The 17,506-nt window shown below is 40.7% G+C and overlaps 1 protein-coding gene across 4 annotated transcripts in view; it reads right to left on the bottom strand.

Annotated features, from left to right (window-relative positions):
- Positions 1 to 15,657: 15,657 nt before the first annotated feature.
- Positions 15,658 to 17,506, bottom strand: part of SYNCRIP (synaptotagmin binding cytoplasmic RNA interacting protein) — a 35,333-nt gene continuing 33,484 nt past the window's right edge. For 2 of the 4 annotated variants that reach the window (XM_074990938.1, XM_074990941.1), the window contains exon 12: positions 15,658 to 17,255. In XM_074990938.1, the coding sequence (XP_074847039.1) occupies positions 17,227 to 17,255 (29 nt within the window). In that variant the 3' untranslated portion in view covers positions 15,658 to 17,226. The remainder of the gene's footprint in view (positions 17,256 to 17,506) is intronic. The other 2 variants (XM_074990939.1, XM_074990942.1) reach the window with 1 other exon arrangement.

Below are 17,506 nucleotides of genomic sequence, written 5' to 3'. Positions count from 1 at the left end.
CCCCGCAGCCCCAAACCGGGGCAGCCTGACACCCCTGCCAGCTCCACAGCCTGACCCCCACCCCCAGCAGCCCTACACTATGGCAGCCAGACCCCCCTTACTAGCCCGCAGCCAGGTAGCCAGACCCCCCTCCACCGCCTGATCCCTGCAGCCCGAACCCCCCTCACCCCCCCGCTGGCCCCAAACTGCGGCAGCCTGAACCCCCCTGCAACCTGCCACCAGATTTTAAATCTCCCTCCTGCTCATAGCCCCAAACTACCCCCTGCCTTTAACCCTCCCCAACTCAAGGTTCACTCACCTTTCAAAAGCAGCGCCACCTGCTGCCACTCCTTCCCTGAGTTAGGAGCCCTAGGAACCTATCAGAGACTTTTACATGTAATTTCATAGGAATTTAGCGTCCCTCTTACAAGTTTCTGCCTACAAGCAGAAAGTTGGGAACTAATTGTGTTCGTAAAGCGAGGGATAAATGTACATGTTTTGGAGGACAGGAACCACATGTGAGTCTTGAGCTTGTAATGAAGGGAAAGTGGTTTAAGTCACTACTTTCCCTTTGAAATTAGCATATGTGTACTTGTTTAAAGGACAGGACAAAGACTCCCCTCAATGCAATATGGAAATACTGACAATAAAAACCTCTTCTGAATGCTAAAACGTCCCCTTCCCTTTTATGGTCCGTAGCCAGTGTAGGGAAAATTACTTCTTCAGTAACTGGGGTTGTTTCATGAGAAGGATTACTAAGGCTCTGTCTACATTAGGTAAAGTAAGTTGACTGCAGATACGCAATTCTAACTATGACAATTGCATAGCTACAATCTACATCTGCAATTGACTTACCTGGTTGTCTTCACTGAAGGTCAGTGGGAAAGTTTCCTCTATCGACCTCCCTTACTCCTTGTGACTCCCGAAGTACAGGGGTGACTGCCAACCCCTAATAGGTCAATTTTGCACTTCCCTACACAAAGCAAATCCTGGAAGATTACCCCAGAAGACCAAGCTGCTCTGGGTCAGTGTAAACATAGCCTAAGAAAGAGGAAGGCCAGAGACTTCAATTGAGCATACCTTTCTTGTACCTATTTGTCATTAGCAATTCCAGTCTAAGATGGAAAAAATAAAGGAGCATCTGAAGGGTTTGAAGAGAGCGGTTATGCACTGTTTGAGTTGTGACAGTCTTTGTGCATGTCAAGCCTGCTGTTTGGATGAAGCAGCAGGATGGTTTGTGCTGCAGATTTTAGTCTTCCTTGTGTTAACCTAAACTGCTTCCTGGGCATAATCAGCAGCCTGTTGCTGAAAATAGTTGATCTGACTGGTGTGTCTTGCTTATTTGAAGGGTTTTCTCCTGGAGGCCAAAATTCTAAATACCAAAGTATTGTCAAGTGGCTCTGGAAATCCTTCAGTAAAAGTGTTAAGTCTGTGCCCTTGAGGAACAAGTTTTCACACAAACCTCCGCATGGCTGGACTTTACTAAAACAAAACAAGAAATTTACAATGCACATCTCTCTTCTCTACAGAAGAAAGAAGACTATAAACTATCTAAACTCCTATTTCCCACATGGGGCCACAATAGGGGTACGCTTAACTCACCTAGATATATTGTCAATCTACCCAACTACACTCTTAGCCTGGCAGAAGAATCTGCCCTTTCTTGGGGACTCTCTTTCTGCCCCACCACCCCCACAAACTTGATACAGTACTGTGGTGTTCTGGAAGCCTACCTTTGTTGTCTCTGACTCAAGAAGCTTTCAGTGTATCTCCTTTAGGATACATGATGTTTGTAGCCACAACACATTCATCATGACTACCATGGGCAGGTTCTAATTGCCAGAACTAAAGCACGAATGGCTGCTTGCATGTTTTTGCCACTAACTGACCTTTAAATTGCCCGAAGTTCCTCCCTAGCATATTGATGTTAGATATAACAGTTTGCTTTGTCTCAGGTTGTGATGCTGAGCAAATAGTGCTTTGTAATCTGCTCATCACAACAAAAGTGAATCAGTGGAGTAAGCCTTCCCCTCCACAGAGATGTTAAGCTTTTTAGGCTTATTTTAGGGAGTAGACATCCCTGGACTGCTGAGATTACGAGGAATATTTGACCAGCTTGGTAGTAAAATTGTTCTTTTTTTCTGCAGAACTGGAAATCTGTGCTTGTTTTGCAAGTTTGGGCTAAGGCAGGGGAGGTATGACAGTTTTTGGAGGTTCCAATATACCTTTCATAGATATTGCTAGCCAAGTAAGCTGTTCCCAGAAAGGTCTGAAAATCAGATGTGAGCTGGTATTGGAGCTGGGCAGACTACCACGTCAGGAAGTGATGAGGGATCTATACTGGTCTAGACCTTTGGAACCTGCCTTTTCCTCATATGGCTTGGTTAGCATCTAAAGGACAGGACTTGAATGGTCTCAGGAAGGAATATTGGAGTTGTAGAATTGTACAAACAGCTTGCACAATAAATGACACCCATTTCTAGAAAGTTTAGAGAGTGGATGGCTACGTCTACACAAGCCCCAAACTTCGAAATGGCCACGCAAATGGCCATTTCGAAGTTTACTAATGAAGCGCTGAAATGCATATTCAGCGCTTCATTAGCATGCGGGCGGCCGCGGCACTTCGAAATTGACGCACCTCACCGCTGCGCATCTCGTCCCGACGGGGCTCCTTTTTGAAAGGACCCTGCCAACTTCGAAGTCCCCTTATTCCCATCAGCTCATGGATTGCAAATCAGAGAGTAGCGGGGCAGGGAGGAGTCAGGAATTAGATAAAGCCAAGTATGCAAAAGAGCCCCTGTAATTTTTTAGGTCATTATAGGGGCTCTTTTGCATACTTGGCTTAATCTAATTCTTGACTCGACTCCCCTCCTGCCCCTCTACTCTGATTTGCTCACCTTGATAACATTTTTCTAACTTGTCAACCTTGATTACTATTTTTGGTTCTCTGTGCCTTAAATATTGCGTCTGTTCTGGTATGGCTATGATCTGAAGAAGTGGGTCTGTGCCACGAAAGCTCATCACCTAATACATTATGTTGTTAGTCTTTAAAGTGCTACTGGACTGCTTTTTTGTTTTGTCCAGAACGGAATAATGGCAGAATGGGATCTCTGGGTCTTAATGGACTACAAGCAAAATGAGTCTGCATTGTGCGTGTAACACCTGGGGGGCAGGGGGAGCAAACATCATTCTGGGACATATTAACAGGAATGTTGTAAGCAAGACATGAGAAGTAATTGTTCCACTCAATGCTGCACTGATCAGGCCTCAACTGGAGTACTGTGTCCATTTCAGAAAAGATGTGGACAATTAGAGAAGGTCCAAAGAAGCACAACAAATTATTAAGGTCTAGAAATCATGATCTATAACTGAAGATTGAAAAAAATGGAAGTTTGTTTAGTCTGGAAAAGTAGAGAGGGGACGTAACATTCAAGTATGTTACAAGGAAGGAGAGAGAATATTCTGTTTTACCTCTGATGACAGGACAAGAAGCAATGGGCTCAAATTGCAGCAAGGGAAGTTTACATTGGATATTAAGAAAAACTTTGTCAGAGGTAAGCACTGGAATAAATAGCCTTGAGAGGTTGTGGAATCTCCATCCTTGTTGAACCTGCTCTTAAAAATCTCCAAATACCTGTCAGGGATTTTCTGTACAGTGGACTGGACTAGGTGACCTCCCTAGGTTCTTTCCAGTATTATGCTCTTGACCAGGAGGAGAGGGGTGGATGTGCTCTAAAGATGGTGGTATTGATGCTAGCAGTATTCTGGGTATTCTCTCAGACATTGTAGTATTTTTGGTATAGAACTTAGGAAAAGAAAAGTAGTGATTTCTGTCAAGAGTAAGTCTGATGGAGCTGTTAGGGCTCCGGTTCTAAATGCCAGCTCAAGTATCAATATTAATTTCAGTACTGAAAAAGTAGAAGTAGGTACTAGGTTGGAATTCAGTCCATTGTCACCTGCCCTGTATACTGAAAGGGATTTTTACTCAGTTCTAATACTGTAGGCAAATTACTCTTAGGTTTTTGTTTTTCTCTGGCTTTCATCACCACAGCAGCTATTGTTGCAGAATTGATTTTTGGCAGTCATGGATGTGCTGTCAGGTGGGTCTTACTGGAAGTTAAGAGTTACATCTTATCAGGTTCACTGGGAGATGCAAATTCACGGTGCAGTCTTAGAACATAATGGCTGGGTCTACACTTGCCCCCAACTTCGAAGGGGGCATGGTAATCAGGGCCACAGGAGATTATTAATTAAGTGCTGCAGTGGATACTCAGCACTTCATTAGGGTACTTTTCCCTCATGGCAACTTCGAAGTGCCAAACTTTGACATGCCGGCATTCATGTAGCCTCAGGCACTTTGAAGTGCCCACACTACTTCAAAGTCACTTTCCACACATGCCGGCATTTCAAAATTTGCTGCTTCAGAGTTGCCGTGGGCGAAGATTAGCTTAATGAAGTGCTGCGTATTCACTGCAGCACTTCATCAGCAATCTTCTGTGGCCCTAATTATCATCCCCCCCTTCAAAGCTGAGGGTGAGTGTAGACAAGCACAATGTTTATTCTAGGCCTAAAGTAGCCCTTTCAGCAGTAGTAGTTATAGGTGTCTGTCTTTGGATTTTCTTATTCTGGCTGAGAAGAACTTACAGAGCAATAGTCAGGCATAGAGCTTTCACCTAGATGAATGCAGCTGTTGTGTGTGTTGTTCGTGAGGGGACTGAGACAGTGGTAAGTCAATATCAAAGTGCTCCATGAGATGGGACCTCCTATACCTCTTTAGAAACTAATTTGACAGCCTACCTTCTCTTCCTGTTGGACTTTCAGCCAGTATTTTTTTTTCTATTTTATTCCATGGTGGAGTAATAAGCCCATTTTACTGCCCTAAATACTTTCTCTCTGTTTTGGTGTTAATCCTTTAGGTCTGTTTCCTCATTTTATTTAGCCACAGAACCCTTGTAGACTCAAATTTTGCAGGACCCTATTCAGGCTCTACCCCACCCCCTCACCCATCCTGCAAACCAGCCTGCCCAGCTCTAAGTTTAACACCTCTCAGGCCCAAACCCACTCACCCACCGCTAGCCCCAAGATTAACCAGCCTCTGGGACTAACCGATCTTGGGCAGTGGCTGAGGAGCCTACTCTGGGCAGCCACATGGACCCAGTGGAAGAAAGGCTGGCATGGAGGTGTTTCGCTGGTGGGGGTGAGCCAAGCCATTCCCAGCGGAGGGGTATGGTTGATCAGGTAGTGGGGCAAATGAGGGGCTCTCTGCAGCTCCCTGCCTTGCTACTGCTGAAATAACAGAACTAAATTTAATTAGTTTAATGACCAGATCCCTCCCAGGGTCCTGCTGCTGTTAAACCAACTAAATTTGGTTCTGCTGTTTCAGTAGGGGCAGGGAAGGCAACTGCTGCAGAGTGAGCTATTGTAATGGAATTTTCTGGCAGAACCCTTAAAAGTGGCTTTTCCCCCAACATAATTTCTTCACCATCCTCAATCTGTCATCTTAGGTCCTGATCCTGCAAGCTGTTTTATGCAAGCAGTTCCCTACTCTGTACAAAGCTGAACTGAAGCCAGTTCTTCTGAAATGTTCCCTTGAAACCCTTAAACATTTTTCTTGCACTGCTTTAAGGACTCTAGAACAATTTTCAGACAGTATGCGACACTGTTAGCTATGTTTTAACACAAGACTATTGGACAGATAAAGGTTCTGATATACGCAGAAGCTTGTGATAAAGGCCTGCCAAAATTCAACATTGCAAAAAAAAAAAAAAAAAAAAACCCTGAAGATGTGCTCTCGCTTTGTTTTAAAATATACTGAGCTAGAATTTTTGCCTTGCTTTTACTGCTCCTGTAAGAATGTTTGAGGCGTAAGTACAATTTCCACTGAAAATTGATGTTCATTTTAAAAACCAAGCAAAACATGATTTTATATAAATCAGTTTATTGCAAAGTAATGCAAGTTTCTTTCATGATGTCCCTTGTGAATGTTAACTGCTGTCTTTACTGAAAACGTAGCACATTAGAAATTTGAAAAGTCAAAGACAGTTTTAGCTAATGTTTGCTGTGGCAAAAAAAAGGTTATTTGGACAGTATTGGTATTGTTCTGCATAATGATGGACTAGAATGTGTAATGGCAGTATTTGGTTCACTATTGTATAGGTGCTCCACATTGGGAGGGCTAAATCTAACTCAAGTTAGAGTTAGACATGAAGTACTTCTCAGAATCCAACTGTACAATTGCTATCAGATTAATCATCTTTCCTGTAAAAGAGCCCCAAGAACAAAGGGTCATCCTCATTTTCCCTTTACAATGATTCATGGCTTATGTTTCAGATATGGACAAATTGGAAATTCAACAATAAGCCCTCTTAGTTTATTTTTTAAGATGGTCTGAGGCCCTAATTTGGATCAATATCTTTCTACTCACCCCCTCAATTGTGTAAATGTTAATTTGCTTTTAGGGTTTTAACTGCCATGGGTGTAAGGGGGTGAAAATAATTTTAATTTATTACTGGTACTGTTCTGTTGTATCAACTCCCCCTGCCTGGGAAGGGATGCAACAGTAGCTGTAAGAAATTTTAGTGTGGGTGCTCAAGGCAAAGGGCTTGGCCTGCGTGGAGGGGAGCAGCAGTCAAGATGGGGCTGGGAGTGCCCTGTCTCACTGCTCCCGTTCACTGTGCTACCCCAAGAGCACTCTGGGATCTGCTGCAAGGAAACCACCAGTGGTGCGAAAGACCCCCAGGGCCTGCTGCTCCCTTCTGCTGACGTCTTCCAAGGGGCTGCCAGTTGCAGTATACTGCATAGCATCCGGTGAGATGGGACAGCAGGACAGGCTTGGACACACCAGGAGCCCAGTTGAGAGTATGCCCTCCACCCTTACAGCATGCCCCGGCCAACTCCTTTTACACCTGCCTGTCTCATTTGGCTGCATGCACAGGGAAGCCCATAGCAGCTGGGAGAGTACATCGCAAGCCCCACCTTCAGCAGAACACCTGAGCTGGCTCTTGGTGTAGCGGCGCAGTGCCTTATTTTCACCTCTATGTAGGGCAGTGTGGCCACAGTACGATCACCATGGAATGTAAGTTTACAGGCAGAAGCAATGAGTGCTAGCGTGAAAGCATCTTCACATACCGTTCATGCACTGAAGCTTTTGAAGCATTGTCTCCCTTCTCCCTGCCCTGGGGACGGTGGAGAAGGCTAAAGACAAGGTGTCTAAACAGCAGTGGATAAAAGACACTTAGTGAACAGTACAAGATACAGCTTCACTGCCAAGTCCTATATTACACTGGGTCATCTCATTTACAGTGATCCACTGGAGAAATTCAAATGTTACTTTCAAAATATTAGAGGCTATAATGGATGTCAGCTGGCTTGGGAGGGGCAGCAACAACTTCAGGTACTAAACCAATGGTCTTCCAAGGTAGAATCCTGTTTGTGCATTCCTAGACAAGGCCAGGTGAAGGTGAAGACACTTTCCACCACTTGAAAATATGGTCCATATTTTCTTCTTCTGTCTACTAGGGTGATCTTAATGGTAATTTTCTATTTTTTTCCCATCTTTAATGGGAGAATATTCAGCTGAGGGGGCTTCAGATTCAAAAACAGTAGTAGTCAGAGAAGGCTGGGCATTACCCAGATCCAAACACATGTTGACAAACAACCGGAGAGGGACAGTCCTGCATTCTCTGCGAACACACATGCACCACCCATTAGATAACTATCCGCACACTCCACAGAGCAAGAGAAACTTGGGGTTACTTTAAGAAGCTTCTCCGAAGAGGAAGGAAACTGCAAGGCTCATTTATTGAGGCTCCCGAAGAGACAGACAATGAAGGTGAATATAGTGCGTGTGTGTGTGTGTGGAGGTGGGAAAAGAGGAAGGTTTGAGACAATTTTAAGAATTTATCCCAGGGGCCAAAATACTATACGATCTTATACGCAGTGACCCAGATTTTGTGATTTTTGAGGCCACAGAAATTCTAATGTTGGTAGTGAACCAAGGTCATGATTAGTTTGTGGTGTTCCCCTTTGGCCTGTCAGCCACCCATTAGTTTGCAGCAAATGCCTTATTCTAAGAGAGGATGCTACTATCACCCTGCAGGCCCTATTTGCAGGCCTTATTTTTTTTTCATACCTTGAGTAGTCAAAGTCCAGTGCAGAGCTGCAGTGAAAGACATCCATCTTCAATTGACCTTCAGTGCATTTGGATCCTCCGCTAAAGGAGCAGAAGACAAGAATTCATGGTACCATCCTTGATTCTGTTTAAGAGACTTGCTGCCAGATTTTTATATAGGTCCCTCCAAGCTCATCCAATCACAAGTGTGATAGCATGTGAGTCTGCTGTGCCACATGGCAGGTAGTGGGACATGTGAGGCTACATTTCAGACCTCCCCAAGCCTAACAAGCCATGGTGCATAACGGAAGTGCTTCCCCATCTGGTGCTCCCAGCAGCAAATTCCATCCTTGCAGCTGACTTTCGACTACTGGCTATTGCTGAAACAGGGTCTAAACCTCTCTGTCAGAGTTCACCTAGAAGCCATCTGTTTTCCATTACACACTTGACAACCAGTCTGTGTTCTCATATGAGATGGTGGTCTCTCTTCTCAAAGGCATGAAGAGCGTACCTACATTAGACCAATCTGTCCCTGGGATCTGAACCCTGTCCTGTCAGAGCTTTATTGGTGTTCATTTAAGACCCTAGCAACGTTCATTACCCCCTCCCTGGAAAACAGCAGTTACTTCATCCAGAAAAGTTGAGATGCATGCTATCACACCAGCACCACCCCCAATATATGGTGTTTAGGGACAAAGTCCAGTTACGACTATGTGAATACGGTCTCAACTGTAGTGCAAACTATTTTCCTACTCGCATTCTATCCTAAATCACATGTGAACAGAGATTTTACTCGTTAGCTATTAGGACAGCCCTGGCTTTCTAATAGAGGACCAAGCCATTCTGAAAATCTGTATGACTGTTCATACTAATAGCAGAAATAAGGGTGTACTCATCCCTACACACAAATCTCACCTTGGACTAGCCTTCTTTTATTGGGGTGTATTATGAATTCGCAGGCATCTTACCCCCCAGCTAATGTGATGGCTCATTCCACAAGGCCTCAAACCTTCACTGCTCTCCTAGTACAAGTTTATTCTAGATACCTGCTGGAGTAGTAACTGGGTCATCAGATTACATATTCACCATGTACTAAACTGGCACCCAGCAAGCTAGAGGCAATTATGGCTTTGTCCATGCAGTATTGCAGTCAGCCCCCTTGAACCGCAAATATATACAAATACTTGAGAGTTAGCTACATTGAGGAAGACATTTTCAAGCACTTGGAAGAAGGAAAAAGTTAAAAACTTTCTGTAACTATTTCTCTGAGATATTTTGCATATGTCTATTCTAAAATCTACCCTCCATCCCTGGTTTTTAGCAACTGAAGGGGAGCTGGTCAGAGAACCCCTTTACACTGGTGCGGGGAGCATGCTGCACTACAAATACTGGAAATGACCCAATGGATCCTACTGGGGAAGTAATTCCATCAAATGTGGGCAGGATGCGCGCACTCATTGCAATGGACAATGCACTACCTCTTTAAAGAACAAGTTAAAAGCAGAAACTTTCCTTCTCAAGTGTCTTAAAACTTAACTCTTGTAAACTTCCTAGGTTTGCCAAAACCTCACTTATGGAAGCACAATCCCTTTCAGAATCAAAGGCAAGAAGTTTGAACTGCAGAAACTATTTTAGAGAATATTATCTCCAAATTGGATTCCTTACAGCATACATGCTAACCAGAAGGCAGGCTAAGTTATCAAGCAGCATTTGAAATGGCTTTTTCTAATCAGTAATGTGTTATGGAATACTCAAAATACTTTAGTTATAGTTGATTTGGTTCACTGAAAGACGCTATTAGGATGTACCACATTCCAGACTCAAATGCGATAGCTGACAGGGAACCTGCTTAAATACACAGACCAGTTTTTACTAAGGCAGGCTTGCCTCGGGTCTTAATTGAACATTTTGATGGTCACCTTCACTTGCAGGTCATTCTAGATTAGTTTTCCACTCAGCAAGAACATGGACTGGGTTCATTCTACCCTTGTTTTGTTCACCTCTTACACATATAACAAATACCATACCAAGTTTGAAGAAAGAAGGGGAAACAATTAAATTACTAGCTATTACAAGATGGACTGGGAGCTAGTAATGGGATGTGCAAATGAAGTCATGTGATGTCTTCATACATCATGGAGGTCACGGCTTGTGTGACATTAATGCCTTGCAGCAACCAGGCACTCTGCAGCTCCTATCCACCTGGGCAGTGACCACCAAGTATCCCTTCCTGAGCTCCCACAAGCAGCTAGCCACCAGGAAGGGCACTCCAGCTCTACCATGCAAGGGACAGGATTCCCTCAGTTGCTTCATTTGGATATCACTCCCTAATCTAGCCCTCGTTAGGTGCCTCACAGCTCCCTGTGTGCACTGATGCAGGACCTATTTCATTTTGTCAAATGTTTTTAGTAAAAATCAGGGCCATGCCTTCCACTAAAAATATCCACAACAAGATCAAACAGCCATCTCATATGCCACACTTACCTCACAGGGGTGTTCTGAGGCTTAATATTTGTGAAGTCTTGAGCTTCTCAGTGAGAAACACAAAGAAACCAAATAAAAGCTACATTATAGAAATTACCATACTACATCCACACTGAAGTCACAGGAATTTTGAAAAGGTGTTGAACATGATTTATATTTAACCATAGAAAAATAAAATTGAGACAACAGAACATTCATTTGATTTTAGGTATTTTCAAGGGTGGTATATACACATTTCCCATGGTTATTCATTGTATTTTCTGTTAAGGTCAAATTACAAAATAAGCTTCAGGTGTGTGTATAGTGAGTGACTAGAATAGGAAACAGAAATAATGGCTACATCTGCACTTTGGAAAAACTTCAAAATGGCTATGCTAATGGCCAAATTGAAGAATACTAATGAGATGCTAAAATGAATATTCAGCCCCTCAGCATGCTGCCGGCCATGGCACTTCAAAAGTGCCGTGTTTTGCTCGCACACAGCTTGTCTACGCAGGTCCTTTTTGAAAGAACCCTGCGAACATCGGAATCCCTTTATTCCTATCAGCATGGCCATTTCCAAGTTTTTCATAAGTGTAGACACAGCCAATGTATGAAAAATTCTTTTTAGCATGGGTGTGGGCATCTTCAAGTCCTGCTTTGTTTCTACGCATCCATGATCAAAGAAAGCAACCTCCCATTAAAAAACCTACAATTCAGCCCTACATAATGTTTAATAGAAATAGTTAAAATTTAGGACTTTGATCAAGACAGAATAAATAAAACCAGTATTTCAAGCAATTTGGCAAAAGATTAGAAGAATGAGATCAAATTATGCAAACAAATTTGGGGGAAAGGGTCCTGTACATTTGATGCATAAGATAAACCCCAATGAAAAAAACAGTAACTAAATTTGAACACACAGCAATAGTTCCTGTAGAATAAAAACAAGCTAAGTTCATATTCAGAACAATGTCATCAATGCTACTTCTCTTGCATTTGAGGTCAGGAGATAAATTTGTGTGGTTCTTGATGTCCAATTAGTCACCCACAGAAAAGAGTTTAAACTAACCGCTTCAACCACCACACTGGCAAACAGTTGCTCATTTCGGCCAATATATTAAGACAGTCATGTCACCTCATAAAAAGTGACATGGAGCAGACTTGACTCCTTTAACTTTCAGAAGCCAAGAAAATTCAAGCAACCATCGATCATTTTTGTGTTGTAGTTTGCCAGATTAAACTAACGATCATACAAAATGCACTACATTAAGTTGTATATTTACTTACCTACAAGTATGGCTAGCACTCCTAAACTTGAGATAATGCTGAATGCTACTACTCTCCAATGAATTCTGTAGCTCTTGCCACACAGAAAATTAGAGGCCTTGAAAAATCTTCATGGAAGAGATAGTCTCATTAATGTTATGATGCTGAATTTGACTTTTGTTCCCAGATAACCTCACCTATGCAGCATCCACTTCAGTGACCACCTTAGGCTGGAAAACTCCTACCCTTTATCCCATCAACCAGCTAATAATTTATTTAGGAAGACTACCGTAACAATTTTTTTTTCTTCTAAGCAATCAAAGGCCTATAGTAACTAAGCTGTACTGTGAAATTAGCATACAAGACAATTCAGCTTTGTTTACTGTGTCTGAACACATCTAGCAGATTTGCACAAGTCACCAGATTTTTTTTCAAAGTACTAAAGTGGATATGATGCTGGCATATAGATTTCCAGTAATCTAGTGTGCTATCTTATCACAAAGTTGTGGGAAACATAGGTTACAGAATTAGGAACCAAGATAGCCTAAGCATAGAGGGCTGGGTACACCAGTGGTAGGCAACCTGTGGCTGACTCCCTGGTTTACCCCTTTCACACTGGGGCCCCACAGCCCTGCAGTTCCTATGTCTCCCCTTTTGGAGGAGCAGCAAGTTGCCTAATTTGTACTATGCCCCTGACGCTACCTCGCAGAGCTGGAATGTTGCAGATCAGCTGTTTGGTGGCATTTCAGCTCTAGCAGGGAGAGGGAGCAGCAGGGAGTATGAAATGAGGTGATCTGTGTACTCAAAGTGCTAGAAGGGAAGAGGAGCAGGTAAGTGTGGGAACTCCACCGTATGAGAGGCATGGAGGGGAAGGAGATAGATGGCAGATGCAAGGGAACTCCAGGGGGCTGCCAACAGAAAGTGGAGAGTCACATATGCAACCCATTCACAACTGCCCATCCCCGGGCTACACTGGCTCAAGCTGTTAACCAGACATTTTGCTGACTGTGAGCAGCTGCTTTAATTGATGAAGTTTGTGAGAGGACCAGCTCCAGCAGCTGATCCAGGATTTCTAGTGCCAAGCTGGTACACTCAAGTGCTTTTCTCATTGACTGCCAAATAAAAATGACAGGTTATTGCCTAGTCTGTTTTTCTGCATGCCTCTAAAGATTCAATTCTTGTGTGCATGAGATGCAGGGAGAAAAAGCATACAGCTATTTTGGTTTCTTATTTTTGCAAAACAAAAATTTGACAGTTTGCAGCTCATACAGCATTTTTAGAGATGGGAAATCACTCTCTTGTATATACATTTCCAATATCTTTTGCTGATACAGTTTAAAGAAAATCCTCTTCATTAAGTCCTCACAATTTGAATGTAACTAATTTTGATATGAAATGTGCACTATCAGCTTGAGACTTGAATTCAGAAAACATTCTTAGTCTTCATTCGTGTATGGTACTCAATTTTCTTTTCCTTGTATTGCTTTGTAAAAAACACAAATACAATAACCAACTGGCTAAACAAGGGATGAGTAAAACAGTAACTACCATCAAATGCACGAAGTGAAATGGGAAAAGAAAAAATAAGCTTCAGTAATGAGTAAGATATAGAATAGCAGGTAATATTTTAGACATGTTTGAGTTATAATTGGTCATGTCACTTTATGACGACTTGTGTAATCTGAAGTTCTAATGTCTTCCTGCTACCACAGTCTACCAACAGTACCAAATTTCCCTTCTTTTAGATGTTTGCAGTGACATTCAGATAAAAGTAAAAACAAGGAAATGTAATTAAATTACCTATATTAAAGTGATTTAATAGATTCCCTCCTTTTACTGTTACTTACTTTTTGCATTTATCAGCTTAGACAATGAAAGTATTTCATTTTAGTCAATTTTACTTTTAGTTTCTCAGCAGTGGCTTAGTTCAGGAATGTGCAGGATGCAGGCAGGAGAGGACACAGTTTATTTTTAAAACCGTCTTCATTCCAGTTGAGTTCCTGGCAAGGTACTGATCTGGAGAGTTGGGAAAAGATTTTTTTTTTTTAAATAAACATACCCTTAGTTTTGAATGAAGTTGGGACCTAACCATGCTTCTTTCACAAACAATAGTAACAGGCCTGTATAACCCCTTTTTACAAAAAGGAAATTTAAAAAATGAAGTATACTTTAAAATACTCTGTCATTGGAGTGTTTATAAACCAGAAGTGTTAAGCAGCACAGGTATCTAATTTCTTCTTCAATTCAACTAGACTGTAAATTTCAAAACAAATCTTGCACAAGCTACTGTCGAACTATAAAAGCTCATGCTCTCAATTCTTTCCAGGTATTTTAGTGGAGAAAGCCCCCATGACCACAGATAGTATAATCCTTAATAGTTGTCTTTAACATGCTGATGAGAACGGTGTGTATTAAGTTCACTGATACCATACTGTAAGAACTGCATTATTGCTGTAAAACATTTCAAGTTTACCAACACCCAGTACAACCAAACCAATGTTTTATATATGCACTTGCCCATCTTCAATATCAATATGTAATATTGAAGTTTGTTTTGCCTCCTTTAACAACCAAATTTAAAGCTTTGAAAACATCTTAACATTTTTGAAAACTTGTTTCACAATATCATTAAATCACCACATGCATTTTACTTTAGCTTTCAGATCATATTGCTAAAAAACTGCACCAATATCAGAACAGTGCAAATCATATTTAATTTTAAAAGTTATAATGGCTTGAGTTCATAATTATTAAAAAGAACACTGTCAAGATTCTGGTAGTTTTGCTTACTCACCATTGCTTACATTCCATTCAAACAAAAATACTTCCTTGTCAATTGTAATGTTTTCCAATATTTTCCCTTCTATGTTTGAATTAGAACAGAAATTGATGGATATCCCCATCCAAAATTTCAACTTACATAGTGCCTTAGTGTCATATCTTTGTGTTCCAGCACCAGTTAACACAGTTGTGAAAAGAGAAGCCCTCAGTTTTTTCCCCAACAGAAAGGAAAAAGCACTACTTAACCCACAAAAGTATTTTTCAATTTTTCAGCAATGGAGAGATTTAACAGATTTAGAAAATGGAGATTTTTGTCCCTTTCCCAGCCCCCAAGTCATTAAACCCAATTTGTAACTTACTATAAAAGGGACACAAAACACCCTGACAGTGTTCCTTATAAAACCACATATGACAGTAAAAGTCCAAGTAGGCATAGCAACCTCTTTTGAAGGTGGCATTAATTCCTTGACACTGGGAATTGCCAGCACCAAGGATTACATTGAAATTCAGAATTATAGTAAGGGTACATGTATTTAACAAACCCACTTTCCATAACCCTCATATTCAATAAATGTTTGAAATTTCAGAAACTAATTCAATCACATACTTTTATGCTCAGATTTGAGGAAAATTATGTACGCTCTTTACCATGGGCAGTTTATGGAACTCTGGAAGCTAACGCCTCACTAAGCGCTGACTATTCAATATACCATCATCCACTTATGTTTAAGGTTCATAACTGGCAAGGCACATTTACATATTCCAATGAATACTTGACAATTTTAAATTACACTTCATGTCCCAGCTATCCCAGTAACTGACATACAACATACTAAAATGGTTTATTAAGGTAACAAAAATTCAATTAATGTGAAACATACAGGCTACTGGCAACCACTATTCTAAAAAATATGTAAATACAAGTAAACATACTGAAATGTGTGCGATTTTAAGTTTTTAAACCAGAAGATCTCTGTACTAACACACATTTATATTAATGACACATAAAAAAAATAAAAACTTTATTACAAAAATAAGTTACACTCGCCTCCAGCTTACAGTATAAAACAATTTTATTTGCAGGAATGCAAAATGATTGTTTGCCATGAGCATTTTCAACATATGACATATCTAATTTTTGATAAAATTTGCATTTACTGGGGGAACTGGTATATATAAAACCTTAATTAGGTAGAAGCTTCAATTTTCATTGTGGTGCCTATGGGTATGTAGTATAACTGCAGTATCCCTTTGGAGAATGGGATAAGAGAAGCTCATTATGTCAAGTCCTAGTTAAATCATAATTTTACTTCTCTTTACCTACACAAGTTTGAACTTGACACTTTTGGGGGGGAAAGTGATTCAATAGAGAGAGGATGCTTCACCACTGAACGCTCACTGTCATCAAGGTGCTTTAGAAAATTAAAAACATAGCACAAATGATTGTACTCTACTCTACAGGTTATCATGATCTGCATAAGAAATGGAAAGCTGATCTGCATGTTTTTACAGCGATCAGCAGTAAGAAATGCACTAATGAAAACATACCTTTTACCTAAAAAGCTAAACTACAGCCATATACTATTTTCTATGATTTATGAAAAACTTCAAAATATCCAAATGTCAGGCTTCACTGTACAGTTGTCAGTTTTAGTCTGACTTTTATAAAGGGACACTGCAGTATTTAGTACAAGTTGCTGATGCACTTTTTTGAACATCTGATGTCTTACAAAAGTAACATCTTGCTAAACTATTATACATCCAAATAACTACAATATCTGAAGAAGCAAGGCTGCTTTTTCAGCCACAAAATACGACAAAAGCAAGGCCTGTTATGATGGTCATGAGGAAATCTTACAAAGCCTCTGAAACTAAAGGCAACTAAGAATGTTACATTTGGTATATTATCTTACCCTCATATCATATTAAACAAGCCTTGCTTTTATCTACAAAGATTTTCTATGTACAGTACAGACAGGGTATAGTTCAATCCTCTGCTACTGAGGTAGTTAACCAACCCTTTAAAAAAGGTTCTGAAAAGAACCACTATCTGGAATGCCTGACTAACCAGCTCTGATGATTACACCTGAAACTGCTGTATCCGAACACAATCCAAAAGTGATTACTATATAGACAATCATGATTAACCTTCATGAGCAGAAATAAAAAATTTAAGGATACCAATGATGGCATTCATCTATACCACTGCAATAAAAAATTCAATGAATGTATTCAAGAGAATACCATTTTTGGAATCCTTGTAATTTAAGAAAACCTGGGGAAAATCTACTTAAAAGCAGATTTTTTTTTTTTAAGAACTTTATTCTTTATGAAGATACCATGCTAAAAGTTAAGGAGTTTGTTGAACACATTGGGATAATAGAGTAGCTTTAGTTTAATAATTTGCACTGCAGAGAAAACTGTTAAAGAAATTCATATCAAAGTCCAAGTATTAGTTCAAAATGTCCCATATTTGAATCCATGATCTTCGCAGGAAGGTCTTCTGCAATAGAATATGCTCCTATACAGCCGAGATACTTAAGGTTGCTTGATTTCCTTACCATTACTCCATTGCAAGCTTCTGGTGTAATCCCACATAGCAAGTCAGTCTTCATTGTAACAGGTCAGGACCGGCCTCGACCCCTTTTCCCTGCTAGCCAGGTAACAAAAGGAATCAGTTAGATAAATCATTTTAAACTCAGATCTGTACATTTGTTAACATAACATCTTAGAAAGAATGAATTTAAAATAAGTAAAGAAATTACTAGATGAGCATTTTGTCATTCGATTGCCACTAACTTTGGAATTTTGCTTTTTTGGATTCCCCCTCCCGACTTTTGTTCACAAACTGATTTTATTTAAGAAAATGAAGCTTTGAATCTCATAAATCACCTATGATTTTGT

This window comes from Carettochelys insculpta, chromosome 3, assembly GCF_033958435.1.
Source record: "Carettochelys insculpta isolate YL-2023 chromosome 3, ASM3395843v1, whole genome shotgun sequence".
NCBI classification, from domain to species: Eukaryota; Metazoa; Chordata; order Testudines; family Carettochelyidae; genus Carettochelys; species Carettochelys insculpta.
The sequence above is the reverse complement of the archived record's forward strand: the minus strand, read 5'-3'. Positions and strand labels throughout refer to the sequence as shown.